We start from the raw sequence: 27,762 nt of genomic DNA, 5'->3' as shown, positions 1-27,762 counted from the left end.
AAACAAAAAATTAAAAAAAAAAAAAGAAACACACACAAAAAAAAAATAAAAGGTGACTTGTGAACAGGAAAGTGTGGGAAGGGATTCCACACAACTGAAGCCCACAGGAGACAGATGGATGACATCACTGGGTGAATGGGGTCAGTTATAAGGCTATAGGGAGTGGTAGGGCCTAGGGAACACCAGAGAGCACACTAACATTCAAACTTTTTAAAACACTGTACCCAACCACAACATGTGTGTCCTGGGTACCATTACCATTACCCTCTATATACCACCAAATAGGTAAATTCTCAATCCTTGGTAGAAGGCTTAAGTATTAAAAGTCTTAGGCCATTCATTCAACAAATATTTATTGTGCATCTACTGCGAACTAAGCACTCTATTAGGTACAAAGACAAACATTCTAATCTCCGTAAAACTTAATTTCCTTGTCAATAAAATGGAGATGTTAATCCCTAATGTATCCATCATTTTGAGCCTGAGCCTTTGTGACTGCAGTAGGTAGAGCTTTTTATCAGTTTGTCTATATAGCTCTGCCAGTCTCCACTGGATGCTGACACACCCAGAGGCCCCATCCTGACGGCACTGCCCACCTCCCTCAGCTGCCTGCCTCTGCACCACCGCTCTGCTCTCCTGCCGGGCCTTCCTTACCCTGTGGAGCCTTACTGCTCTCACTCTGCTCTGCTCGTCCTGATCCACTTTGCCTCACATGTATGTAAAGGCCCTTTCCTTATCATCCATGACCAAGATATTACGAGAATCTAGAATTTCCTCTAAACTGCACTGAGCACTGGGAGAATGAAAGAAGTGGATTACAACTGGGACTTAAAGGTGGATATTAGAGAAGATTTCTCTCCAAATCCATTGAGGGTGACTGTTCTTCAGTGGTGACTCAGGGATGCAGCTCCTTCCATCCTGTGGCTTGTCCACCTTCAGGTCATGGCTCCCAAGGATGCCCTGTGGATGGTCTCTAATCCAGGAGTCTAAAGAGAAAAAAGTCACGGAGTATTATCAGTGGTAGGTGTTATGGGGCAAGTTTGGAAGGGTACACATCACTTCTGCCCACCTTCTACAAACCAGAACTCAGTCACTCAACCACACACTGACAAGTATGGCTTAGCAGGAGTCTAACTTCGATTCCACAAGGAAGAGAAAAGGGATTATAGTGAACATGTAATAGTCTCTGACCCAGGTGCTTTGCTGACTATCACTATGCCTGGCCCTGGCCTGTCTCCCCCTTCCTGCCAGGTCACAGGAGCCAGCATTTATTCTTGCATTGGGTTGGTGTGGGGGATATTAAGACAAAAATGAACCAGTGCAGCTTCTTGAGCACAGAACCGACTGATAAAATGATGCACAAATCAGATGATTCTGATAATTATGAATCATGTCAATGAAAGAAAAGAAATATAATAACTGAGGTAATTTTTCCTTTTTAGATCAATTTCATTGAAGTCCCTTATATATAGTAAACTACACAGAATTTATTATTATTATTTTTTTTTTTTGCAAGGAAGATCAGCCCTGAGCTAACATCCATGCCAATCCTCCTCTGTTTTTGCTGAGGAAGACCAGCACTGGGCTAACATCTGTGCCCATCTTCCTCCACTTTATGTGGGATGCTGCCAAGGCATGGCCTGACAAGCGGTGCATCGGTGCACACCCAGGATCCGAACCCGGGCTGCCAGCAGCGGAGTGCGTGCTCTTAACTGCTATGCCACAGGGCTGGCCCCACACAGAATTTAAACGTACAGCTTGATGAGTTTTAACAAACATATATTCCCATGTTACCACCACCCTAACCAAGATACAGAATATTTCAATTACCTTACAAGTTCCCGTATTCTTCTTTGAGGTCAATTCAGTAAGACCTAAATAAATGGAGAGACATACTATATTCATGGATTGCAAGGCTTAAAATTGTCTCAAGATGTCAATTCTCTCCAAATTGATACAATATACAAATTGTATCAATTTGGAGAGAATTTAATACAATCCCAATAAGAAATACAGCTGGCTTGTTTTTTTTTTTTTTGGTAGAAATTGGAAACTGATTCTAAATTTACACGGAAATGTCAAGGACCAGAGATAGCCACAGCAATCTTTAAAAGAAGAAAAAAGTCCGAGGACTTATACTATCCAATTTCAAGACTTCATTAAAAAGCTATACTAATCAAGACAATACATCAGTATGTATTGGTATAAGGATGGTTAGAAAGATCAGTGGAACAGAAGAGAGTACTCAGAAATAGACCTATACATCTACGGTAAATTGATTTTGACAGAGGCCCAAGGCTATTCAATAGGGAAAAAACAGTCTTTTCAACAAATGGTTCTCAAGCAACTAGATATCCTTGCGGGGGGGAAAAAAAAAACAACTTCAAACCCCACACAAAAATTAACTCAGAATGTATCACAGGGGATTGGCCCAGTGCAGTAGTGGTTAAGTTCGCAGGCTCTGCTTTGGTGGCCTGGGTTTCACGAGTTCTGATGCCGGGCATGGACCTATGCACCGCTCATCAGGCCATGCTGTGGTGGTGTCCCATATACAAAATAGAGGAGGATGGGCACGGCTATTGGCTCAGGGCTAATCTTCCTCAGCAAAAAGAGTAGGATTGGCAACTGGCAATGGATGTTAGCTCAGGGCTGATCGTCCTCACCAAAAAAAAAAACATATATATATAAAAACATATATAAATATATAACATATAAAACATATAAATATAACATATAAATATATATAACATAAAAAACATATATATAAAAACCATATATATATATATATCACAGACTTAAATGTAAAAACAAATATTATAAGACTTCTAAAAGAAAACATAAAAGAAAATCCTCAATACTTTAGGATAGGCAAAGATTTCTTAAAAAGACACAAAAACCATGAACCATAAATGATAAAATGACAGATTGTACTTCATCAAAAGTAAATAAGTTCTCTCCTTCAAAAATCAGTTAAGACAATAAAAAGAGAAACCACAGACTGAGAGAAAATATTTATAATATATATATGAAAAAGGACTTGTACCCAGAAAATATAAAGAAACTTACAACTCAATAATAAGACAAACAAGCAAAAAAAGTAAAAGTTTTCAACAGACATTTCACAAAAGATGTACATGAAAAGATGCTAAACATTATTAGTTATTAGGGAAATGCAAATCAAAACCACAAAGAGATACTACTTCACACCTAATAGAATGCTTAAAGTTAAAAACATTGAGCCAGTGTTAGCAAGGGTGTGGAGGAACTGGTACTCTCATATATTGTGGATGGAAGTGGACAATGTTACAACCACTTTGGAAAACATTTCAGCTGCTTTTTATAAAATTAAACAAACATTTATACAGCCCAGTGATTCCACCCAAGAGAAATGAAAACATGTCCACACCATGATTTGTATGCAAGTGTTTATATCAGCTTTTTTCACAATACTATAAATTAAGAACAACCCAAATGTCTATCAACAGGTGAATGGAAAAATGGATTGTAATATATCTATATAATGGAATACTAGTCAGCAATAAAAGGGAACAAGCTACTGACATATGCAATGACATGGATGAATCTCAAAAATATATCGAGGAAAATAAACCTCGATTAATAATAATAATTCTAATAAATTAAGAATGCATATGATATAAATTCTATTCATACGAAATGGGAAAATAAGGTGTAACAACAGAAAGCAGATCAGTGGCTGCCTAGGTCCAAGGGTATAGGGTCTGGGGCACAAGGGGTTGTGTACAAAGGGGCACAAGGAACTATCTAGGTTGATGGAAATGTTCTGTAGCTTGATTATGGTGGTAACTACATGGGTATATGTCTTGACATGAGTACAGCCATGTTTGGCCGCTCCATTGACCTACAGCCACCAGCACAAACAGAAATACCAAGCTGCTTTCTGTGTGGTGGGAACTGGCCCTTCCCCCACAGAGAGAGTTGCAAGTTGTAACATTTCAAGGCTCTTGGAGCAGCCGTAGCACGGGATGGACTGGCCATCTGTGCGGGGCTAGGACGATAACCAAAGAGAACAATGCACGTACACAACTACTGGGCTGGGACGTTAGCCAGGGGGCTCAGTGCACATACGCCACTGATAACCATTTTGTGCATGGAAACACTAAATGCTTGCTCTGCAAACTCTGTAATTGCTTACTCTGAAAATCACTGATGGTATAAAAACTGCTGGAAACTGAGACCCGGTGAGAGTTCCACCTGTGGAAGGGACACCTTGCCCAGGATGTGTGATCCTTGCCCAGCCGCGTCGATTGACAGGGCTCTCCCGGCAGTGGGGCGTGGATGTTGTGAGTTAACTGATTTGATGTGAAGTAATTGATTTGATATGAAGTAATTGATTTGATGTGTTCTCTTTTCGGTCAACCTGGTGTTTCTCTTTCCGGTTGATTTGTGTCATTTCTCTTCAGCCGATGTGGGTGTTTTCCCTTTCCAGTCGGGCTGATGTTTTTTCCCTCTTAATATTTGACCTATTTAGATCTGTTTGCAGACTGTCACCTTTACTATCCTCTATATAATAAAATATACCTTCAGTCCATTTGTTTGGAGTGGAAAGTGTCTTTTACGTCTCCGATCAAATCCCCGAACCTCTCATAACAGTATATAAAATAATATTGAATCGTATAATTGAAACAGGTACATTTTATTGTGCATAAATTATTCCTCAATAAAGTTGATTTTTTATTAAATATATTATTGGCTAGAATGGGGATGGTTACAGTTATTATCAGGATAACAAGCCTAGTAAAAATTAAAGAACACTATAATCAACTCATAATTATGGAAATTAAAGGGGAGAAATAATGCCATGATTAATTAAAATAACAAAACTTCTAAATTTTATTTTAGCTCATGCTTTTAAAAGCTACTCTCTCTAACCAAGGCCACCCTTGAACCTTCCGTGTTCCACCATTCTGGTTGCTTCATATTGTCCTAATTTATCACCAAAAAGCTATCACCAAAAAGCTAATTTGTCACCTAATTTGTCATCAAAAAGCTATCAGATAAGCTCAATCATATGGGGATATAAAGATATTATATGTTAAGCTTTAGTGGACACTTTAATTTCTAAAGAAGATATTGTTTACAAACAAACAAAACCAAAAAAAAAATCAACACTTAATAGTACAAGTCTACATACTGGAATAGCTGAATGGGAAAATCCGGAGAATAGGCCATTTCTGGATTCTCCCTTCACCAACCCCGCCACGACCCCTTACACACACACACTGGGCTTCCACACAAATGAGACCACCAACTCTACCCACCCGGTCTCATTAAGGCTCCTGTTAAGTAGCTGAACAACCGGGTGTAAGGACTCTACTACCCGAATCCTGGGTTATGCCATAGTGATATGTCCTATCTCTAACTATGCCACATCAGCCCTCCCCGCTGATGGGGTGGTTATGAGGACTCAAAGGGATCTTTGGTTGGCAGAACTGTTTTATTTTCCCAACAGAGAATAGCCTTGCTTCAGAAATAAATGAGGAAATCAGTACAATAAAAGAGAAAGCCTAGAAACAGTACCATGCATACAATACAGTAGAAGTAGCACTGAAAGTTGGTGTAGACAGGCTAAGAACTCAGGCTAAGTAACTGGCTTTCATAGGGAATCAAAAGAAAATTATAGCTCTACCCCACATCATTCACAAAAAAATCCAGGTCTAATGAAGATATAGATAGGAAAATCTTTTAAAATTTTAGAAGAAAATGAGAATATTTATGACCTCAGGAAAGGGCAGAATTTCTTAAATCAGAAAGAAAAATAATTAAGAAATATACTATTGAATTTGAACCACCCAAAATTAATATTTCCTATACAATAGAGCCATTCTAATCACAGTTAAGGGACAAACAATACACTTGTAGAAACTAACTGTTCACATATCACCAAGGATTAGAATCCAAAAAACAGAAAGACCTCTTAAAAATCAATCAGTAAAAGAAAACCCGAACAATACTGGGCAAAGATATACCAACAGACAAATGGCAGAAGAGAAAACTACAAAATGACCAATAACTTGCAAAAGCCAAGGAAATGCAAATTAAAACAACAGTGAGATACCATTTCACCCCCACAATGGCAGGGATGTAGAGGAAAAAAAGCACACTCTGGACAGCAAGTTGGCAGTCTGAAGTCCAATCAGCAGTGTGCATTCCCTCACACCCAACAATTTCCTTCTTGGTACACACCCTGGAAAAATTCTTGTACATACACACAGAGATGTGCACTAGAATGTAAGCTGCAGCATTGTTTACAAGAGAGAAAAAGATACAAAACATCTAAATGTCCATCACCAAAAGAACGAATAAACAAAATGTTAGTTATATTCATAAAAGACAGCTAAGCAGCAGTTAAAAAATATGAACTCGTTTTAATATAACTATTTGAAAATTTTATCAAAAACATAATGTACAGCAAGTGATAAAAACGGGTTGTCTATGGGGGATTAAGGTGACTTGTTTTCTTTTAAATTGTTACTTTTTCCATTTTTTTATAAAGAATATGTTTTATAAGAATGGTTTTATACCCTGTTTTTAAAAAGCTCTATCAGTTTTTTGTTCAAGAACCACATCTGTACCCCCTTCCCTGTGAAGCCCCCTTTGGCCCCTTACCACACCATGCTCTGAAAGCCTCTTCAGGCACTAAGTACCACTGTGAGATAATTTACAACTAATCATTTTTAATGATAATAATAAATACCAACATTTACTGAGTGTTCTGTATGTGTCCTGTGTTTACTTCAAATAATTTTTAAGTGTTCTCAAAATAATTTATTTGCATGTGTTCTTTCTGTCTCTCGAGGTAGACTGAAACCTCCTTAGTATACAGAAACCTCCTTAGCCATACTAGAAACGGGAGTATTTGGGAGGAAAGAGGAATATCTCCAAGAATGAAGAGGGGAGGGAACTATTTCTCAAGGGGGGGGCGGTGGTAAGGGACGATTAGTTACCTAGAAAAACCAACCAAATCAGCAAACAATTAATGTTACAAAGTAATTAGGTATTTGTATAACTTCATACTTGTATGTTACCTGTATGAGTACACATATATACAAACATATTATTCCATCATGAAAGCTACAAAAAGTGAGATGGTTTAATATTAGAATAATTATTAATGTAATTCACATTAACAAATTAAAAGGAAAAAAATCTCTCTGAGTGAAGGGAGATAGTCGAAATTTGCAGGACTCAGCTCAAACGATATCTAGAAGAAATTCTGCTCTAAATATATCACCAGGAAACATGAAAAGTTAAAATTAAGTGAGCTAATCATTCGTTTTAGGAAGGTGAAAAACTGAGCAAAAGCAGAAGGAAAGAAATGATAAAGATTAAGGTAGAAATCAGTGATAAGACAAACAATAACAAATAGAAGAGATTAACAAAACCAAAAGCCAGTTCTTTTAAAATTAGTAAAATAGATCTCTGGCAAAAATTACCAACAGGAGAAAAAAAAAAAGATAGTCGTGAAATTTTTAAAATGGAGAAAAATCTGTATTTGTTGCAATCCGGAACAAAATTGCAGTGGAACTGTTTTTGAGAATAAAAACACTCTAAAATTGACACAGAAGGAAAAGGCCTACAGATGAAATTAACTTCAAAGTATAGGATAAAAGGGGGATCAGCCCTCCCGGATGACAATGTCACAGTAATAAAAAGAACTAAGAGAACATAGGGGCCAGCCAGGTGGTGTAATAGGTAAGTTCATTTGCTCTGCTTTGGTGGCCCAAGATTCACAGGTTCGGATCCCAGGCGAGGACATATGCACTGCTTATCAAGCCATGCTGTGGCAGCCGTCCCACATATAAAGTAGAGGAAGATGAGCATGAACGTTAGCCCAGGGCCAATCTTCCTCAGCAAAAAAAAAAAAAAAAAAAAATCTAAGAGAACATAGGAAGATAACAGAGAGCTCAGAGACAGCCGCGGGTGGATACAGGGATTGAACATACGAAAAGGAGGCAGAGCATATCAATGGGGAAAGACAGACTGAAGATGGTGGGGGGAAAACTAGCTCACTGAATGACAGAAACTGCATCCCAACCTACCATCACCTACAAAGGCGGAATCCAAATGAATTAAGTGCCTAAAAGTGTAAAGTAAACTCTAAAGTTTGTAAAACAAAAAACAAAACAAAAAATAAAAGAGACCATTCTGCAAACTAGTGGTAGGGAAGAACTTAAAGTAAACCCCACAGGCACAAGCCATAAGGCCACACTTAATCATTTTGATTAAAGTCTTCTGTTCGATTAAGGATCCAGGACAAAGTTAACATAAGATATTTGTGCGAGGACATTTAAAATATCAAGAACCAACAAAAGATTAATAGCTAGACTATATCAACATCTGAAAAAATCAACAAAAGAATGTTAACTGACTCAGAAAAATTGACAAAGCATATCATCTGGCAGTATACAGACGAGAAAACTGAAATGCTAACAATTATCTAAAGAGACTTATAAACTCATTAGTCCTCCAAATGGACAAATAAAACGAGATACCATGTTACTCCCTATTTTTTTTTCTTTCTTTCTTTTTTTTTTTTTGAGGAAGATTAGCCCTGAACTAACTCCCTATTTGACTGGCACAAATAGAAATGTAGATAATGCCAAGGGTTATCGAGGACACAGGATATAAAAACTCTCAAGTTTTGGTGCAGAATTCTAGATGCTGAAGCCACTGGCAAGAGTACCTGGCAACACTTAGTAACTATTGGAATTTGGAAGTCCTTCACTGGGAGGGTGAAAAGTTACAGTGGGGAGGTGGAGAGATGCACACCCCAGAGAAGTCCTCTGCAGTCATTACTATTTAAATGTTAGACACACAGCAACACGGAAGGGTCTTAAAAACATCTTAGAAACAGCATGAGATCACAGTGGCAGAGCCTGCCAACTCCAATATCCACTTTGTGGAAATATACAATCTAAATGTTTATCAATAGAGGAACACAGGAATACATGATTTATTCTTAAATGAAACGGACTCAACTGCATATATCTATATAAGTAAACGAAATCAATACCACGTGGGAAAAAAAAGCAAGTGACAAAAGGTTAAATGCGAAAGGTCAGTGCAGCAAGACAGCACTTGATCCTGCTTTGCCCGTCCTTAAAAACTCTTTTAAATGATGTCATATTGTATCTAATATTTGAGAAAATACTTTTTAATATTTTTAATAAAAACAGGTACTGGAAGAATACAGCCCATCTCCAGAAGCGTGGCTGCCTCTACGGGGGATGGGGGGTGAATTCTTCCTTCAGTTTAACTCGCTACTTTTTATTTCTCTAAACACAGTCTGAAGCAAATACAGTCAAATGTTAACTTTTAAAAATCAGGGGGTTGGATATGCAGGTTTACATTACTTTTTGTACTTTTCCATTGAAGTCTTTCACAGGAAAGCCAGTAACTGCAGACCACAGCTACAAGGCCAGGAGGTTAGCGGTTCTCCGGCTCCGCCCCAGCCTCGCCCCGCCCTCCCGGGCTCCCCACCCCGCTCCATTTCCCGGTCCCGCTCTCCTCCCACCCCAACGTGGGTGGGGGAGGGTCTCTTTACTGGACTTACCTCTTTTCTTTCCGGCCGACTCAGACCTGAAGTCTCCATCTTCATCACCTGAAGATTCCACCAGGTTCAGCTCCTTTCCCAGAGCTCTCGCCCTCAGCGGGAAACGAGAAAAACATCAGCGGAGAACGATCGGAAGACCCTCAAGGTCCTGCATTCCGGCCTCAGACCCTCGCTCGGTGAGGGCAGAGCAGCGACCCAGCAGGTGAAAGGACGCAGGGTCTGCGCGACGGGAGCTGGCCAATCAGAGCCGCCAGAGAACAAGCCACGTGGGGGGGCCCGCGCGGGGCCCGTGGAGGCTGCAGAGGGGTGGCTTGCCCGCAGAGGCCGGGGGCGGGGCCAGGATTGTGGGCGGGGCTCCCGCGGCTTGCGAGCCTCTGGCCGCGGCTAGGAGGGGTGTTCGCCGCGCCGCTCACGCCGGAATCCAGTCTCGCGGGGTCTCGCACGGTCTCCTCCGCTGTGGAGTCTGGACTGCCGCCGCGACCCAACCAATCCCCTTCCCCTTCGCAGCTTCTGCGTCTGCGCCCTTGCTGCTTTCTGCGCGCGCGTCTCATAAATAACCAAATTTCGGATGTGAGAATCACAAATGAGGAGACATGGGTTGTTCTTACGGACTAACAAAACATGAAAAAGATCTTTAAAAGAAGTAAACTCTTGACCGTGTCCTTTCAGAACTTTAACCTGTTTCCTGAAATACGTCACCGACAATGACAGGGAAATGACAGGAAAAGGGTAACTTAAATTCCCCCACATCCTCATAGAACAGCCCCCGCCAGTTCTCAGATCCCGCAGAGGGCTGGACTCCATCCCCCGACCCTAGGGCTCGCGGATACGGAAGGGGAGGCTGTGCCCGCCCTGCTCCAGCGGGGGTCACACGTAGTCTGTGCGTCTCCCCGCCGCAGGTGGCCCAAGGTCAGAGGCCTGAGTGGGAGTGAGACCTTGAATGCGCCCAGTACCCGCATCAGGAGGGGAAGGGGGGATGCTCTGTGAGGGGCGCGTGTGGATCTGTGCGCGTGCGTGCGCGCGCGCGCGCTCTCGGTGAAGTCTTTCTGCGGCTCGTGTGGGGTGTGGGCATGGAATTGGTTAAGGCCAGAAAAGTGAAACCTGGAGGAGAGGCTCCTCCAGTGTCACTCCAGAACCTCAGACTGTCAACCCTCTGGACCCCCGTCTCACTCACAATCCTTTTAAATTTTTCTAGAGCAGGCCAGGCATCAGTATGATATTAAAAATCTCTCCCGATGACCAGAATGTGCTACAAGGGTCGAGAACCACTGATCTAGGCCGAGTCGCACACACAGTAATGAATGCTTTCTTTGTCATCTCTAAAATTGAATTAATACTTGTCTGGAGCAATGGAGGCCCAGAGAAGGGATTGAATTATCCAGGATCTCACAAAGATTAAGTGATAGTGGCCCAAGAATTCCTCTTTAGCAGGTCCTATATATGAAACTGCTTTGTGTGGGCAAAGAGAGGAATTATTGATGGGGCTGACAACTCAGACCTTGTCTCTGAGGAGAAACTGGGGCTGAATCTGCTGCGGGTTAGGGACTCAGAATGTCTCTAAAGCTCTGTCCCTCCCTTAATTTAGATGTAGAGACTTTAAGCAGCAAGTTTCTTATGATAAATTGCAAAAATTGCCCTAAATTCATCTCATCCCATTTCTGTTTGCACCCCATTTTGCACTGTGACTTTGCAGCTCCTCCCATCAGCAGGTGGAATTTATTTCTCTATCCCTTGAATCTGGGCTTGTCCAAGTGATTTAACAAATGTGACCTAAACAGATGCTTGAAGAGCCTGGTGCATTGCAACTTGTCCCCCTCTTGATTCTCTCATAACCCTGAGACAACCAAGTGAAAGAGGCTGAGCTCCACTGCTGGGGGATGAGGCACCCTGTCAACAGCCTGCAAACTGCCAGACTTGTAGGTGAGATCCCCCAGATCACCCGGTGCCAGCTGACTCTCCCGTTGATATAGACAGGTGAGAAGGCACAGCAGAGTTCAGCTGACTCAGCCCTGACTACAAGAGCCACCAGCTGACCTACAGAATTGTAAGCAGAATAAAGGGTAGCAGCACCAAGTTTGGGGGTGGTTTGATACTCATCAAAAATTGACTGACACATGCTCAGCGCGTGGCCGTGAAATAGTCTTCTACAACAGCGACAACGTGGCTTGTCCTTTAGGAGCAGTAACCCTTGGTTCTGAGCAAAATCCCAGATGCATCCAGCTCCTTGTCCTCTCCCCTGCTACCCCCCACCCTTTTTCGTTTTTGTATTCCTCCATTTCTTACAAGAGGAAACAGAAGTGGAGATTAATGAAGGGGTCTAGGCTCCAGTGATGTTTTCACCTCCAAACTGCAACATTCTCCACTCTCACATCCTCAGAAAGGTTTTCCCATCTGACCTCCCAGCCCACAGTTATCAAAGCCCTCTGCGGTTCTCAGCTCCTGGAGGGGTTGGGATGACAGCCAGAGCTATGGAGGCAGAAGAGGGGGTGGAGGAAGTGGGGAGAGGGGGAGGAGAGAGACAAGAATATATCAACAATGTTCATATGCTGTGACTCAGGAATTTGCTTTCAAAAACCCACCCTGAAGAAAAACAAGAAGGGTGAATACCTAGTTATATACAATGATGTTCGTTTGAACATTAGTTATAATTGCAAGAAACAACTTGAATGTATATGAGTCATTGTGAGATTGCTGCAGTCATTTAAAAGCACATATTAAAATAATTTTTAACGCCGCAGAGAAAAGCTCACACTGAGAAAAAAATGCAAGATTGAACATACATATGGAGAAGATGATTTACCACTACAGTAGAGGTGTTTATTTCTTAGAACTGGGAGTATAATTTACTATATTTTACAGTCTAATAATAAATAGCTATTAATTTAATCGTTAGATATTTGTATCTATTTTCATATTTACATATAGAAAGAGGACAAGAGACGGGGAGGTGGCAGTGGTACTATCTCTGAAAAGTTGAGCTGAGACCGGATGTGGGTGGAGATGGTTACTAGGATGTGAGCTGAGGATGCAGGGGTGCTAGAACAGGGAGACAGACGGAAGGTGGAAAGGCAGTAATGGGTGCATTCCTGGCCTAGTTACCACTGTAAGCATTTGGTTTCCATATCACTGGATGTCCTCTGAGGCACTCTGTAAAATGGGTCTCAGAATTGTTCCTTTGAAGGTCATTTGGCTGGAACCTTTATCCACCCACTCCAGTTCTACTCTGAAGGTTCCCTCCTGGGATGTTAATTCTCCCTACACTTCCTGTCTGCCTAGCTGGTGATCAGAATGAGCTCACCCAACTTCAGAAAAAGAGGACAGGAAAAAGACTGCTCTGAACCTAGAACACAGCATGCTCAAAGGCCCTTGGCCAAAATGACCTTGGCATTGTCTAGAACCAAAGAGAAGGCCACTGTATATGGAAGATGAGAAACAGGGAGAGCAGATTACAAACAGATCCCGATTTACGATGGTTCGATTTAGGATTTTTTGCATTTAGACTGGTGGGAAAGCGGTAGGCATTCAGTAGAAACTGTACTTGTAATTTTGAATGTTGCTCCTTTCTCGGGCTGGCTATATGCTTATGATACTCTCTAGTGATGCTGGGCAGCCGCGTGGAGCTGCAGCCCCGCCAGGCACACAATCACGAGGATAAACAACCGATACATTGACAACAATTCTGTACCCAGACAACCATTCTGTTTTTCACTTGTGGTACAGGATTCAATACATAACGTGAGATATTCAACAATTTATCATAAAATAGGCTTTGTGTTAGATGACTTTGCCCAACTGTAGGCTTATGTAAGTGTTCTGAGCACGTTTAAGGTAGGTGAGGCTAAGCTAAGCTGTTCAGTAAGTTAGGTATGTTAAATGCGTTTTCGACTTAAAATGTTTTCAACTTAACATGGGTTTATTGGGACATAACCCCATCGTAAGTAAAGGAAGATCTGTATTAATCCAGAAAGGCGAGGTCTGTGGGGCCAGAATTTGCCTTCTAGGCTATGGTAAGTGGTTTGGACTTTGCCTGAGAACAGAGGCTTTCTGTGTCAGTTGGTCTATTTATGTTCCTCTGCCTCCCTCAATTGCTATCCTTCTATCCTTCCTGCTGTGCCCTGTGTGTGTCTCTGGTCCTACACCACAGAGTCCCATATACTATATGTACCTGACCCTACATGAAATTCCAGTGGGAGGGAGTGCCAAGAAGGTATGAGGAAGGGGCACTATATTTCTGGCTAACTATGTACCCGATGCTGCCCAAAGGCCCCACTCACTGGTAAGGGAGTTACCCAGACTGGATTTGTGAGACACTGGGCTGGGTGGGAGTGGGAGCCCCAGCCACATACTCCCTGCAGCTCTCTGATGAATCTTGCTCAGAATTTTAGCAAGATAGAGTTGCCAAAGTTCATGTACTGGTGAACAAGGAGGAGCTCAAGGGACCATAGTATATTCCCAATCCTATAGCTGTGAGTAGAAAACACTAATAACTAATAACCTTAAGTTTGTTATTGTGAACATTGGAGTCCTACAGGGCATTCTGCATCATCAGATATTTCAACATATTTAGAAGGGTTTAATTTATTGGAATCTAATTCTTTGAAAGTTGATCAACTAGTTTTGATCATAATATATGGTCTCACACACAGAACAGCAACTCTAGTTTCCTCAAGCAAGCAAAAAACACAAACAACAAAAGAACAGGAATAGATTGGGAGGATACACTGGGCAACTCACAAAAGAAATCACTAACCTACTAGGCATTTAGCGATTTTGTGACATTCTTTGGTCATCATTAATGTTGGTGTTTCAGCTAATGTCACCATGGTCCTACCATTAGCCAACTCAGCTATAACTTAGGTTTGACGTGGAATGTACTTTTCAAAATAAATCTGTGTATAGGTAAGGCCTATTTGATCATATCTTATTCATAATAAAGACTGCCAACAATCATTCCAGCAATAACTATTCACTGAGATGTTAAAATATTTCAAGATAGCTGGCTCTAGTACCTGAAAGATACCAAATTCTTTTCCAGTACTGAGTTCCCCATCAAAATTCATGTTTATTATTAATCTCCTCCCCATTTGAAGCATCTCACTGTAAGCCACTTTTAATTCTCCTCTCACACTTTACTTAGTTACTGCCCAGGCAGAGCTCACTAGATCTGGTTGCCATCTGCACTTACTATGTCATCCAGGGTTGAAGCTCAGATTATTAATCAACATAGTGGTTAGAAGAGTCACTGCTATTTTGATTTTCCTGCTCTTTTTTTCAGTTGGCAGAGACAATTGCAGCTTTCCCTTACTCTCCACCCATGAGTTCAAATGGCATCAAACTGGAAGAACTCAGACTTCCTGACCTCTGGGTCACCCTGCTGGTCACCCAAGGACTCTTGGAAATCAAAGCTCTGAACCCATTGAAGAGGGATGGAGAGGGAAATGTATGATCATTGCTATTATCTTTCCTCCAGCTCAGGCCGACCATCTGTGGTATTTTTACAGTCTTTATATCCATTAATTCAATTCAGATTTATTAAGTCTTCACTAAAAGCCTAGCACTGTTTTAGGTACTGGGAAATAACAATGAAGAAAACAGACCAAATTTCTGCCCTCACAGGATTTACATTATATTCTCTATGTTAGTTAAACCAAGAAGGAGACTTTGCTCCTTTCCTTACTCATTTGGGGGAGGCAGGAACAAAGGAGAATATTGATAAACCTGGAAATAGGGCCGGAGAGTATCAGAGAAGGAGGCCTTTGGGAAGGTGAAGATGTGGGAGCCAGTAGTCATGTTGTAAAAGGATACAACTCCGGCCTCATAGTCAAGAAAAACCCCCACAACCAGGGGCCGCTCTTTCAGATGCAGGGAAGTTGAGGGAGAGGTAAGGGCCACATAGCCTTTCTTTTTGCACAGCCTGATGGCCCAGAATCCAGACTGAGAAATCTGCATCATGCAAATGTCCCTCTGCACATTTTCCTCACAAACTCCTAAATCCCATCCAGTTCCTTCTCCCACATCCACTTCAAAGTAATGTCTTCCTGAGGTGAAGCCCTCACAGCCCAGGATACAGGGTAAGGCACTAAATCTCCTTGAAGTGTCAGGCTTCTCCTGGGGGCCTCCACGAGTCACTTGTCTCCGATCCTCAGACAGAATTAGTTCATGATGAGCTGTATCTGGATCCAGAGTCACGCTGACTGAAAACAAACAAACAAACAAACATGTTTTCTGGTGCCCAGACAATTTATTTTAAATAAAACCAGCCTGTGTTCAAATCCAAGCATTGTTTCTTACTAGCTGTGTGAGCTTAGGCAAGTCATTCTCTGAGCTGATGTATGCTTAGTGCTTAGTAAAATTCCTGGTATATGGTGTGTGTGTGTGTGTATATATATATGATTCCTATGATTAAATTTCATTCTATAAGACTCCATCTTACTGGCAGACATGCTCTAGAGACTCTCTCTCTCCTGAGCTCACCTTAAAGAAATAGTTGGCCATGTTGGGAGGCCTATGTGCAAGGAGCTGAGGGGTGGCTTCTAGAAGCTGAAGGCAGCCTCCAGCCAACAGCCAGCCAGAAGCCAGGGCCCTAAGTCCTATAACCAAAAAGAAATGAATTCTGCCAACAATGAGAGTGAGCTTGGAAGTGGATTCTTCCCCAATCTAGCCTCCAGATGAGAACACAGCCTGGCCAACACATTAATTGTGGCCTTGTGAGACCCTAAGCAGAGAACCCAGTTAAGCTGTCCCCAGATTTCTGACTCACAAAACCTGTGAGATAACTATGTGTTGTTTTAAGCCATTAAATTTGTTCGCAGCAATAGATAATTAATACAATCACCAAATCACTTCAAGTTAGGTCCGATTTTGCAGCCAAACAAGTTATGAAAAAACTTTCAGTTTTCAGAGCTTTGAAATTTGTAATTGTGAATAAGGGATTGTGGAACTACAGGAAGCACTGATTAAGAGAATCAAGGGAGCAGGAATCTCAGGCTTGGAATTGGTAAAATTTTGTTTTCATATGGTTCTAACATTTACCATCTGTATTTTCTGGGTCAAGGCCCTAAAACTATTTGAACCACAGTCCATAATACTCATCTACCCTTGCATTGCTTTGAGAGTTGACTAAATATTAACAACAAACATTATGTCCCAGACACTGTCCTAAGCATTTTACACATGTTGATGCATTTATTTTTCATGACAATCCAGTGAGGTAAGAACTGTTAATATTTTTATTTTTTAGCTGGGGAAACTGAGGGGGTTATTTGCCTGGGGTGACCCAGCTAATAAATAGGAGAGCAGGAATTTGAACTGTCTGCACAGATAACCGTACTGGTTATCACATACCTTGATAGCTCCTTAACATTTTCTTCACATCAAAGTAAAGCTCAGAAACATTGCACACAGTATGAACCTCCGTAGAGATGGCCTCTGGTGTTTCCAGCTTCACAGCCCAACTCCTGGGATAAGCAGAGGCCAGAGACTTCTTCAGTGGGACATTCCAGTCAGCTCTATATACCCATACCCCTTCCCTCCTGCTTTCATACAGGACTTACCTGCTCAAAGTGTCTTTCACATCCTATAGAGAAAAAAAGACAAAAAGTAAGTGTGGGAACATCAGTATTTCATGGGGGTTGGCATATGGGGCTGTTCTTTATAAATGCTCCTTCCAAACATGTAAAGAGAGTGACCTTAGCCTTCGATATTGATGGATACCCAGATAGAATGATTCCCATCCCAGCCCCCTGGGATATTTAGCATGGTAGGATGTTTATCAACCTCTGAGTCTGTTATCTTCCTTGCTGAGGCCTGTGGAGAGCTGTAGTGTCTGCAGTTGCATTAGCCTGTGGGCTGCTTGGGGAAGAGGACCAGGAGGTTTGCCCATGCTCCCTCTGACAAGATTCATTTTCAGTGACCTAATTTCCTTCAGAGTGAGCCCATATTAGAGATTCCTTATCACAGAGGTCCTTAGTGGTGAATCCATGCATAGTGCCTGACTCTGGGCCATTAAGGTAGGCAGCAGGTAACACATGGTGGTGGAGCAGTCATGCTTCATTCTTAACCTTACAGTGTAAGCTCCAGTTCTATTAGTAGGAACTAGAATAAACAGCTCCAGGCATTGAAGGAAGGCCCCATAAGAGCTCTGGAGCAAGGGCTCTACAAGCAAATCAGCAGAAAGGTTATCACTCATTTTGGCTGCCTCATTTTATCACCCACCAGTCATCTGGAGGAGTATTTCAGGACACAGTTTGACAGACAGGGTTCTGTGCACGTGGGCCAGGGGCAAATGGTAGTAAAAGTTATTCCATGGTTTTGTTTGGCCAAGGAACCCACCATAGCCACCAGAGGGCGTGTATTTTTCTGATGAACATAAAGGCACCCTATAGACTAGTGAAGGCCACCCTGAAGATATTGACGTATATCTAAAAGAAACATTATTTTAAATTCCACACGTTAATGTGCCAGGCAGGCCTTGCCAATCTTCCTATGCTTCCTCACCAGTCTTCTCTTAATAGCTCAGGAATAGACGCACCTTCTTTCCTTCTTCCAAGTGCACAGCCTCACCTGCAGCAATTTCTGGGCTGAGCCCTGACATTTCGCCTCTAGTTCCAGGATGTGGCTCTCAAGTTCATGGCTCTTCTGTTCCAGATTGGCCTCATTGTCTCTCAGTCTCCTCAGAGTCTGCTCTTTTTCTTTCTCTAGCATCCATAAGTAAGCCTTCTCCTCCTCACGCAGGAAGCTCTGGAGATTCTTAAATTCAGACTGGATTTTTTGCCTCTGAATGTTTATCTTCTCCTAGAGTCAAGAGAGTATGCTCAAAAGGTGGAAACAACCCAAATATCCAACAATGGATGAGTTGATAAACAAAATATTGTATCTAGATACAATGAAATACAATTCAGCCTTAAAAAGGAATGGAATTCTGATACATGCTACAACATGGATGAATCTTGAAGACATTATGCTAAGTGAAATAAGCCAGAAACAAAAGGACAAATATTGTGTTATTCCACTTATATGAGTTACCTAGAATAGTCAAATTCATAAAGAAAGCAGAATAGTGGTTACCAGGAGTTGGGAGAAGGAAAGAAGAAGGAGTTGTATAATAGGTACAGAGTTTTAGTTTGGGATGATGAAAAAGTTCTGGAGATGAATAGTGGTGATGGTTGCACAATAATGTAAAAGCACATAAGGCCACTGAACTGTACACTTAAAAATGGTTAAAATGGTAAATTTTATGTCATGTATATTTTAACACACACACATACACAAAATAAAGTTTGTTCAGCTACTGTGACATTATTTTCCCCTGAGTCATTCAAGCAGGAAATCAAGTTCCCTGCTGCAGAGTCGTGCCTGGGAGGCAGGCACTCAGATGTGAAAGAGGTTGTCAGGATTCTCTATGATCACCTGATTCATTTCCTTCTTCTTCAGCCAAGATACAGGAGAAAAGAGGGGCAGGGGTACTAGATAATTCAATTATGGAACTAGGGCCAAGGTCAAACACTATCAGTTACAAAGATAAAAACGAGATTTTATTTGGGATATAAGAAGGTATCTCTGAGTCTGAAGGAATTTCTTGAAGCAAAAGCTTGTAATGAACATAACCAAGACTGATCTTTAAGACAACCAGGCTGGTATGAGAGTCCATGATTCTCAGCAGGAGGAGGTGTGGGTAGTAGGCTTTTCTAATAGTTAGAAATATTCATCCACCAGCCCAGGGTCCACTTAATCATCCTTATGTATAAGGCTGACAGAAATCAAATGATATATCTTATGAGAGACTCAGCTTTCATTTTGGGAGATATAGAATTGCAATTTCCATTAGTGCTTTCTCAATTCATGCAGTTTTTCAATGATTGTGATGTGGAAGAAGGGTCATTGACATGGTTTCCATATATATTAGTTATAATCAAGATCCCCTCCATTGCCCAAAATCCCAGAAATGAGGAAAGTAAGAGTGTCCTCTGAGAGTTCAAGTTCAATATCTGCACACAAAGGATCAGGGCAGAAGTGGGAAGAGACCCCTGAAAGAGGCATAATGGCTCACCAGCCTGCAGGATTTGACTACAAGCTGATAGATTACACAAATAGTTCCACAAAGAAATGCATCTCTGATCAGGGGCAGGCTGGTAAGCCATGGAAATAATATTAGAGACCCCATAGTCTATAGCTGCAAGTGTGTAGGTTCTTGCAACAGTTATGATCCTCCTTATAAATCAAATATATTTCCTTTATCAGCCTCATGACCTTGAGTAATATGATTCTCAACCTGGAGTGATTCTGTTCTCTTGGTGCTCACAAAGGTCGGTTTCTGAACATATAAGGCTGAGAGCCACATTCTGCACTGTGGTAAATGTTCCAACGCAATAAAGTTGAGGACTTCAAACCAAGAAGGTGCTTTGAGGTATTTAAAATTTGAAACCCAGTCAAGGATGGCCCTAGGTAAATAGGCACACCAATTCTGCTTCTCCGGACTGAGGTTTGGGGATCCTAGCCAATTACTATTGAAAGGTGGCAAGAGTTGGAGATAAATTGTCATAGATGTAGACAACCAGGGGCATAAAAACACATAATAGCTGCTTCTTTGGGTTTCATCTATTCAGTCTGGTTTAGTGAGAATAAACCATCGTTGTGCTTTGCCCAGTCATCCCCTATGCCTAAGCTCTCAGATGGAAAATAGCTTGAGATCAATAAACCAAAATTCTTACTTTCCATTCAGTTATTTGCTTTGTTGTGAACACCTTCAGATTCATACATTCGTCTTCCAGTTGCCTCAATTTTGTGACAGCTTCCTGAAGCTTTTCCTGGAGAAATCAGGCGAATAAAGTCTATTTAATTTGACAACTCTTCATTAGGCATCTAAGGGGAATCCCAGCCCTCTAAGACTATTAGAATAACATTGAGTATTTATTGAGTCCTTATACTTTTCCAGGAAGCATCCTGAGGCCTGTATGTGCAGTAACATATTTGATCCCCTTGGCAACCCTGAGCAGTTGGTAGGATTTTTAACATCATTTCTGTGCTGTAGAAACTGAGGCTTAGGAAGGGGTTAAATAACTTGCCCAAGGTGCTAAAACTGGTAGATGGTTGAGCTGTGATTCCAACCTCATCTGTTGACCCAGAGCCTGAGCTGTATCCACCACTACAGTCTTACCAGGGAAATATTGCACACAGAACAAGATAATACTCTAAAGGAAGATTTTATAAAATAATTGCTGAATCAAACATAACCAATGCCAGAGTGTTTGGCACACATGGAACTTTGTATATATTATGATGAGTCAGGAAGGAAAGACCAGGATGCCACCTGAAGTATGAGAAACAGTTAATGGAAGAAGGGAGCTCTGATATCTTTTGAAGGATGGTATCACAAAGCCGATCTAAAATGATTTAGTATCCATATCAAGCTTTTAGGTCATTTTTCAAAATAGTTTCTCATATTTTCATGGAAAGCAATTTTAAGCTGAACCAAATTGCTAATTGTGGTCAATACTAAGAGAATTGGCTCCTGTCCTCTGTAAGCCCAATAAGTATATTCATTAATTCTCTAGCGCTCTCAAGAAAGGGCTCTATGAAACTTGTTAGGAGAAGACTGTACTGCCCTTGCTATGTGCCAAGTACAATTCTAAGCTTTATATATATTAATGTCCTTAAATTTTATAAGAACCTCCTGGGCGTGTATATTGGGGAGGGAGGGGACTGCCATTATTCCCATTTACAGATGGGGAAACCAAGGCATTAAGACATTAAATAACTTGCTCAAAGTTACCCATCTAGTAAGTGGCAGAACTAAGATTTCAAACTAAGCAGTCTGACTCCTGAGGCTTATAACCATTACCCTGTGCTGCTGCTGCTTTTCTTACTACTTGGTGGGAAAGCAATTCCAATCAGAATATCCCCATTACAGTAATTAGCTGCTCCATGGAGTTTAAAGAAAACCTGCCATGTGCTGAGTGGTGGTCGGTATTGACATGTCCTGATGGAGGACCCAGAACCTTAACACAAGACCACTTCTGCCTCATGGGGGAGGGAACAAGATGCCCCACACTGGGGAAAACATTTTTCTCAAATCTAAGCAGGGTGGAGAAGGACTCAGGCAGCAGGACTCTGCCCACTCTTTCATTCCACCGCAGGCTTCCTTTGCATGCTTTTGAGTGAGAAACTTAGGAGTTACCCTAAACCTCTCCCACTGCTTCATCCTCCACGACCAAATCCTTTCCAAATCCTTCAACTCCCCTTCCCAAATCTTGCTTGAAATTATCCTTTCCCCCCTTCTGACAGGAATAATCTGAATTTTACACCTTGATATTCCTTTTATTTTATCAGTGCCAGAATGCTCTTTTCAATGTCAACCTGATCCTTCACTCTGCAAATGAAAATCCCTCAGTGGCCAGTACTACTCCGTGCTGGGATTTAGACTCTGAGCTGATACCAAGGTTCTGGGCCCCAACTTCCTTTCCCATGCCATCACCTGCCTTTCCCTACACACAATCACTGACCTGGTCACAGCGAGTCAGGAGATGTCCCATGGCTGTGGCTTTGCACATGTGGTCCCCTCTGTCTGGATGCCCTCTTTTTTCTCCATACTTCTATGTGGTTAATTTTTAAGTGTCTTCAGGAGTCACTTATGGGAAGGCTCCTCAGATAACACTCCCCATCCGCTGATCCCTCTCCCTACCACAAAACCAGGGGATTCCAGGCTGTCTTTTTTGCTGGTTTGTCTTCTGTGCTAGACTGTAAGATACCTACAAGGTGATGTGTCTTGGTCCTCTGTGTTTTCAAACTCTCACATGGTCTTGCCCATTGTGGTTTCTCAAATTAAATACACTGTGTGAAGCAATAAAACATGCAGGTGTGGGTTTGAGCACATTGCATTCTAGAGCAAAGAAAAGTTCGTCATAGCAAGAGTGGATAGAGACAAGAGTCTGACCAGCACATTGAAGGTCAGGATGGATAGTTAGGACTTGATTCAGTGAGGACCCATAATAAACTGTTTTTCAGAAGAATAACATGATGAAAGCTGAATTTCAGGATTATAATCTTGGGTTTCAAGCTAAATAATCTCAGATCTCAGGGAGCAGCATGAGACTGGGTACTTGCCTCTGGCCTGCACACTCACCTTGTAGCCTTGGCATACATCTTCAACAAGACCTGTGGTGTGCCCTTTGTGCTGTGGTGTCCGTTCACAGCGCCAGCAAATGAGCTGGCCCTCGTCTTCACAGAACAGGTGGAGCTTCTCTCCGTGTTCCTCACATGGCATTTCATGGTCCATCTCCTTCATGGCTTCAATGAGGCTTCCCAGCTGCTTGTTGGGCCTGAGGCTTGCCATTTGAAATGGAGCCCGACACTGAGGACAGGAGAACGTCTCCAGCCACGGTTCCATGCGCTGTAGGTTCTTAATGAAGCCCACTATGCATGAGTGGCAGTAGCTGTGTCCACAGCTGATGCTCACCGGCTCAACCATGAGGTTCAGGCAGATGGAGCAGGTGGCTTCCTCCCTCATCTTCTTAGTGGTCGTGGATGAGGCCATGGCTTTTCCCGAAAAGCTCTGACGCTGGATCTAGAGGCAGAGATGAAGCAACCAGAACTTTTCCACAGTGATGGAAATACACCTCACCCAAGCTTCTGTTCAATGCACTGGCTGCCACTGGCCTCCACAGGACATTTTCTCTCTAGACAGAAGAAACAGATTGGAATTTAGAAGATGCATACAATGTAGCTATGTTGTGAAATATGGTAGTGACTATCACATGTGGCCACTTGAATTTAAATTAATTAAAATTAAATAGAATTAAAAATTCAATTTCTCAGTTCCACTAGCTATATTTAAATTGCTTAATAGCCACAAGTGGCTACTGGCTACATGATAGCCCAGATATAGAACATTCCATCACTGCAGAAAGTTTCCTTGCTGAGAGAGATAGAGAAGCAAGGCAGACTTCCTCACAAAAGTTGCAGCAAGAGAGAGAAGTCGGTGAGGGAGTGTGAAACTCATTTCTACTCTAATGAACATCAAGAATAATTAGTGCCAGAATGATTTCTTTGTAACTGGTAGTAACCCTTAGGTAATTGGGTGGTCTAAGATGGATTCCATTGACACAATCACCTTCAACTCTATCGGAACCCCCACTCCCGGTTCTCTCTACCCTCTCTCCACAAAAAGTTAATAAAGTCTCAGTGGAGACCCAACCAGGATGGTAATGAAAGTAAACAATCAACCAGAAGAACCAGTTTGTCCTTTTTGCCCTCCCTGACCTGAGGGAAGGAGAATTGGAAAGAGAGCTGAGAAGCTAAGGAGTTGGTCCTGGGGAGCAGAGTTCCTGGCGAGCTAGGGAGGTGGCTGTCTCTTCTAGACCAAGATTTGTCTCCCAGAAGAAGTTCAGGGTGACTGGAACACACAGAGTTTGCAGAACCCACGATGTGGGGGAAGTGGGAAGCAGATAGTCGGGTCTCTGTGGGATCCCAAGTGCTGGACCCTCTCATGTCCACCAGTGCGAACCTGACAACCAGAGACAGCAGAGGAGGGACAAGGAGCAAAGGAGTCTGCCCTTCACCCACTGCTGCAGCTGCTTCGGGAACCTAGCTTTGCTCCCCATTTTCCACTCCTGGGAGTTTGTCAAGGAGGGGAGCGGAGGCAGGAGGAAGTTTAAGGAGTGACCTTTCCTTTGAACGGTGCCAGAACTAAAAACGGATTCAGCTCAAGTTACCAGATAGCCTATTTCCCTCTAATAACCAGGACCAGTCTCTTGGAGCCATAGAGAATTTATTTTGGAGTCTTCTGTTCCTTGACAGGTTATTTCTCCAAAGGATACACCAGGCTTCTCTCTCCTGGGGAGAAGGCCTTCCCCTCTTCCAAGGCCACAGGGTGCCTATCCTGGGCCTTCACTCACCTCACATCCTGGATCTTATGAGATTTGGAATGGAGTCTGGTGAAAGACAAAGCAAACGGGGTGAGAGCTATAAAGCAAAGTTCCGACCATTTTCAGAGTTTGAGCAGGCTCTGTTATCAGGAAACATACTCCCCCTCCCCCTGTCACCCACGACCATATACTCACCATATCCCTCCCCCGAGAAAACCGTGACCAGGACCTTTTCTGCTGCCTTCACCACACAGCAGGCAGCCACATATTCGCTGCTAGTCCCTCCGGAGCTGCCTGGATGAGGAAGTGATCTCAGAGTGGATTAAAATCAGAAGTGAAACTACTTGCGGGAGGCGGGGCCCTGTAGGATTCGAGGAGGAGACTAGTGAAATTACTGTTACCTTTTTGCACTCAACTTGTCCTGAAAGGGAGGGGAGACAGTAGGGAAAATATCCTTTTACAGCTCTAAAAAGAAGAAGCAAATTAATAACCCAGTAAACTATTTGGTGACCCCAGCGTGGAGCATCTAAAATCAGGAAGCCTGCAGAGTTCACACACTCTGACTTGGGGTCTTTCTACTTCTGCCACCAACTCCCTTGGGATCCGTAAGCCTTTCTGACAGATGTTATTTTTTGCTATTTTTAGGTGGCTCACTGTTTATAACTGCTCTGAAGGATGTGGTGAAAAAAAGTGTGGTGACAGTAAGCAGGCATTGGTATCACAAAATTTGCTCAAGCCAGTCTCCCATTCTTCTCTGCCCTGTTGCTGTGTCTCATTTGCCTCCTCTATGTTCCTCTGCAGGATTCAGATACTTATCAATAGTCAGTCAGCCACCCAGGACAGCAAAGGGGAACCACTAATGGCCCAGCAGTGAATGGCCTCAGCTGGAAGCTGTGTGAGACCTGGAGCCCACCACTCTGCTCTGCCCTCTGTGGGGTCGAGGTCGAGTACTTAGTGACTCAAGTCCAGCCTCTCCAGTTCAAAATAAGAGGAAAAGTACTGTCCCCACTCAATTTAGAGTTATTATTTAATGGGAAAAAACAGATTACCACCTCAAAATAAAACCTTGCCACATTTATAGCCTCAGGTGTAAGAGGCATTTATGATAAGTGTACAATAAATGTTTGTTTAGGAAATAAATATGTTCAGTGGTCCAAGGGATCCTGTAAGAGAGGCTGAGGATACAGGCAGGGGAAATGAAACTTGGGCTCGGAGAGCTGCCTGGGGCCAGCTCTGGGCACCTGTCCTGGCTGGTCAGGTGCTGACCCTGATAGCCGTGTGGAGGAGGTCTGTGTTCAGGGCAACAGACCTGCAGAGGGAGCCTGGGGGGAGTACACTTCAGCCACAGTCCTGCTGGTCCAGCAGCGCAGGCGGCAGGCAAAATTGTGAAACAGGTTTCTCTCTTCTCACCCCAAACAGGAGTCTCTCTTCAGCACTGCACCCTCCTGGGTGCTCGCAGAGCCTCTCGCATTTTGCCATCCAGTGACTCATCATGACCCCACATGTCCTGTGGTAGCAGGCCTGACACACCCTACATGACACACCTATTCCTTACACAACCAGCACACAGAAGAAAAAGAATGAGCCCCCAATCCCTGATCCGATGATGACTCCTTACGGATCCCCATGACTTTAATTGTTGTGGATGTGACTCTACTCAGGCAGAGCTCATCCAAAATTTGTCCTGCCAAAGGATCCGAAAAAGGAAGCTAGTGAAGGCCAAAAAGAAAACAAACTACCGCTACCCACAAACAAGGCAAAAGCAACATCGTGACAGAGTCTGTCTTGTGACAGCTGCCCAACCTTGCACCTGTTTCCTGTGGCATGAAGGAGGGCCTGGTCCATGCAGAGAGCTGCAGGTCTTAGAAGGGGATAGGGGATGTATATGAGACTTCAGAGATATCTTCCCCAAAGGTGGACTTAGGGAGAGACCAATAGGAGCTGCGCAAGTGGGGAATACATCACCTTCAATAAGTGAGGCTCAGCTTGACCCCATGAATCTGGGATGCTGGAAGCCAGAGACCCAGCATGGAGAGTGCGTCACTGGAGTCTCTTTAAAAAGGCTGGCACTCTGAGTGTCCCTTCTGTGGGGAAGAGTAATACCCCCGATATCCCTAGGGTGCCTTCCCTCAATGCCTTCAGGTGTCCCTTCTCAACCAGGCTTACCCTGACCACCTGTTTACAGTTGCACCCCTCGCTTACTCCCAGTCCCGCTTACAGTGCTCTGTTTTGTTCCCATGGCACTTACTTATCACTGAATATTTTATTTATTTGTCTTGCTTATTGTCTGCCTCATGCATGAGAATGCAAGTTCCACAAGGGTGAGGATTTTTGTCAGTAGTTTTCACTGATGAATCCCAAGTGTCTAGAATAGTTCTAGGAATAGTGATATGTGTTAAATGAGACAGTAAATTTCTGAGCTGCACTAAACACACATCATAAGAGGAAGTGTGGTGTGGGTGATATGTGAGGTGTGTGATGATGTGTGCTGTATGGAGTGTGTGAAGCATGCCTGTGTGTGTGATATGGTATCTGGTATGCGTGCATGAATGAATGTGTGTGTATGTAGTATGTGTTGTGGGGTATATGGTGGTGTGTGCTGTATGTGTTGTGTAATATGTGGTTTGTGTTTGTGTGATATGTGTGATGGGGTGTGTCTGTGGTGTGTGTGTATGTGTGTGTGTGTGTATGTGCATGTTGGAGGTGGCAGCCAGGTTAATGTGGGGGATGGTACCAGAAAGTACCAGAATCCATGACAACAGCTGGTCCGGAGAGCTGTTTCTCTCCCTCCTGTAGTATATATTGATGATTTGAATTGAGAGAAAATGAAAATGGAAGAGAAGTGCTGGGCCTCTGCGAAAGAGAGCTTAGAGGAGATTTGATAACAGCACACTACAAAAGTGATCTTGTGGACAAACTTTTCAGATAACCAAAGAGGGGAGGAGAAGCACTACTCAGAGGTAGGAAGAGAGAACACAGGATTATGGTTAAAAAAAATTAGCCTAGGAGGAAATTGATCTGAACTACTCAGAATGACAAACATGACAAATGACTTCTCCAAAGGAAAACTTAGCATCCATTTCAAATAGTTTGTACCTATATCTCTCATGACATAGATAACTGTTTCATTGAAGCTTGCTCTGAGGTGAGCCGGGGCTGAAAGAGGACAATTTTCCTTGTCTGGCCCCAGGACCAACTGGTAATAACACACCCACACATTTATTGAACATTTGCTTTGCACCAGGTCCTATGCCAACACTCTCCAGAATAAAAATTCTGGAGTTGAAAGTATAATAACTGAAATGA

General features: G+C 42.7%; 1 protein-coding gene and 1 long non-coding RNA gene across 4 annotated transcripts; both read right to left on the bottom strand.

Annotated features, from left to right (window-relative positions):
• Positions 1–336: 336 nt before the first annotated feature.
• Positions 337–10,073, bottom strand: LOC147915392 (uncharacterized). The gene is made up of 3 exons (XR_015553999.1): positions 9,596–10,073; positions 1,831–1,874; positions 337–986 (listed from the first exon to the last, which is right to left on the bottom strand). It is a non-coding gene; the product is annotated as an uncharacterized LOC147915392 (long non-coding RNA).
• A 2,343-nt stretch (positions 10,074–12,416) lies between these two features.
• On the bottom strand, positions 12,417–24,824 carry TRIM38 (tripartite motif containing 38). Of its 3 annotated transcripts, none has more exons than XM_087438112.1 (8): positions 24,652–24,824; positions 24,304–24,522; positions 22,716–23,268; positions 20,305–20,400; positions 18,158–18,388; positions 17,149–17,171; positions 16,940–17,052; positions 12,417–15,789 (listed from the first exon to the last, which is right to left on the bottom strand). In XM_087438112.1, exons 3-8 carry the CDS (start codon positions 23,124–23,126, stop codon positions 15,269–15,271), a joined length of 1,395 nt encoding a protein of 464 aa, XP_087294238.1. In that variant the 5' UTR covers positions 23,127–23,268; positions 24,304–24,522; positions 24,652–24,824; the 3' UTR covers positions 12,417–15,268. The 3 variants fall into 3 exon arrangements, with proteins under 3 accessions (XP_087294238.1, XP_087294237.1, XP_004432109.1); XM_087438111.1 differs by having other exon boundaries at positions 24,487–24,522; XM_004432052.3 differs by lacking the exon at positions 24,304–24,522.
• Between the last annotated feature and the right edge of the window lie 2,938 nt (positions 24,825–27,762).

The sequence above is a fragment of the Ceratotherium simum genome, chromosome 13 (genome assembly GCF_057802395.1).
Source record: "Ceratotherium simum simum isolate JZ-2026a chromosome 13, ASM5780239v1, whole genome shotgun sequence".
NCBI classification, from domain to species: Eukaryota; Metazoa; Chordata; class Mammalia; order Perissodactyla; family Rhinocerotidae; genus Ceratotherium; species Ceratotherium simum.
Note: the sequence above shows the minus strand (reverse complement) of the source record. Positions and strands in the feature narration are given on the sequence as shown.